The following is a 1,667-nucleotide window of genomic DNA, read 5'->3' as shown; positions in this document are numbered from 1 at the left end:
TACCCTGGTCTACCCTTTCGGGAGGGGGTGGGATGAGAGGTTTCTGCCGTAGGGTGATCACACACCGTGCCCGACAAACAGGAAGGGGAATGATCCCTGATGTCCTCGAGGGGAGGAAATCCGAGGTCGGGTTGGGGAAGGCAGGGCAGTGGAGTCGAAGATTGTCAGACCAGCCTCCATCTGGTGGAAGTGAGGAGTAACTGGGCTCAATGGGCCTACCTCTGCCCCTCCCCGGCCCTTACCCGGTCTGGGCTGGATGTGAGTGCCCCCGACCCTCGACGACGACGTAGTTGACTCAGAGCTGCCCTCTGACCTGGCCCTCCGTTGAGTGTGTCCGTGCGTAAGGCCTCCCAGCCTGTCCCCCTGAGGGACGGCCTGCAAAAGCAGTGGGGCCTTCGCCAGGCTCTGGAGCAGACTCTGTGAACCCCCTTTTCCTCCTGCAGCCCACTTGGCCATCTTTCACTCAGAGCCCATGACCTGGTATTGGAGGCCCCTGGTAACGGAGGCCGTGCATTAAATCAGGCGAGGAACCACGTTAAAACACCCTGAGGAGAAGGTGAATTTGGGGAGGGGAGGGGAGGGTGGGCGAGGGGTTCCCTTCGGTGTCGAGCGACTGAGATTCGCTACAGCGGGAACTAATGTGAGTTCTAACCGGGCCCCGGCTGAACGTTTGACCGGCGAGGATTTACAGAGCTGTGGCAATGGCGTGGGGCTAACCGCATCATCTCTCCATTTGGCCTGGGACGCTGCTTCGGCCGTTCAAACGTGCCCAGCTGTTCGGTTTTACGACATTGCGGCCCTCCGTGCCTATTTGTGGCAAAAGTTTTGGTCCCAGGGCGTGCCAGTGCTGGTGAGCAAGTTAACCCTGGGCTGTGGCCCAGCGGTTACTGCGCACACCCTCTGAGACAGACAGTCCAGAGGTTCATCTCCCACAGGCCCTGAGCCTGAAAGCTGGAGGAGGTGAGAGAGTGCGATAGGCTGGATGGCATTGCAATGGGGCAGTGGGTAACTCCCGATGCACTGCTGTTGGAGTGCGGCACTATTAGAGGAGCTACCCCCTTTCAGATAGAGGGTTGAACTGAGGGGGTTTCGGGGGCTGGCGTGGTGGGTGTTGCAAGTTTTCACTTGCTGCCACTTTGGTCACCGCTTCCCTCCCCGGCTGAAGGGTAGAGGCTGGGCAGTCTGCTGGCAGTCGTGGCGCTGGTTGTGGGATCTTGCTGTGCGCACCCCACCCAGCTGTGACCACGCCCGCTCAGGAAAAACTCTCGTAGCAACACTCGAAGTGCTTTCAGTTGCTGGCTAACCATGGAGTGTGTATCTCTTCTTCCCCCCCCCACCCTGGCAACATCCTGTGACTGTCCCTCTCTGTACCCCACCCCTGTTCCCGTAGCCGAACGACCCCGTGACCAATATCTGCCAGGCGGCTGACAAACAGCTCTTCACTCTGGTGGAGTGGGCGAAACGCATCCCACACTTCTCCCAGCTCCCACTGGACGACCAGGTCATCCTGCTGAGAGCAGGTAAGGGACTGGGAGGGGGGGGGGAAAGGGGACGGATGGGGGGAACAGGGGGAGGGTAGAGAGGAGCAGGGGAGTGTGGAAGGGATGTGGAGTGGGACTGTGTGTACGGGTGTGTGTGGGTGGGTGTGCGTGCGCATGTGTATGGGT

At 60.0% G+C, this 1,667-nt stretch overlaps 1 protein-coding gene across 1 annotated transcript in view; it reads left to right on the top strand.

Moving 5' to 3' along the window:
- Positions 1-1,390: 1,390 nt before the first annotated feature.
- The window catches only part of LOC122547405 (retinoic acid receptor RXR-alpha-B-like), a gene marked incomplete at its 5' end in the record, with an annotated part of 12,029 nt that continues 11,752 nt past the window's right edge, over positions 1,391-1,667 (top strand). Inside the window, 1 exon segment of the mRNA XM_043686031.1 lies at positions 1,391-1,520. Within this exon segment, the coding sequence (XP_043541966.1) occupies positions 1,391-1,520 (130 nt within the window).

The sequence above is a fragment of the Chiloscyllium plagiosum genome, unplaced genomic scaffold (assembly GCF_004010195.1).
Source record: "Chiloscyllium plagiosum isolate BGI_BamShark_2017 unplaced genomic scaffold, ASM401019v2 scaf_4855, whole genome shotgun sequence".
Taxonomy (NCBI): Eukaryota; Metazoa; Chordata; class Chondrichthyes; order Orectolobiformes; family Hemiscylliidae; genus Chiloscyllium; species Chiloscyllium plagiosum.
The sequence above is the reverse complement of the archived record's forward strand: the minus strand, read 5'-3'. Positions and strand labels throughout refer to the sequence as shown.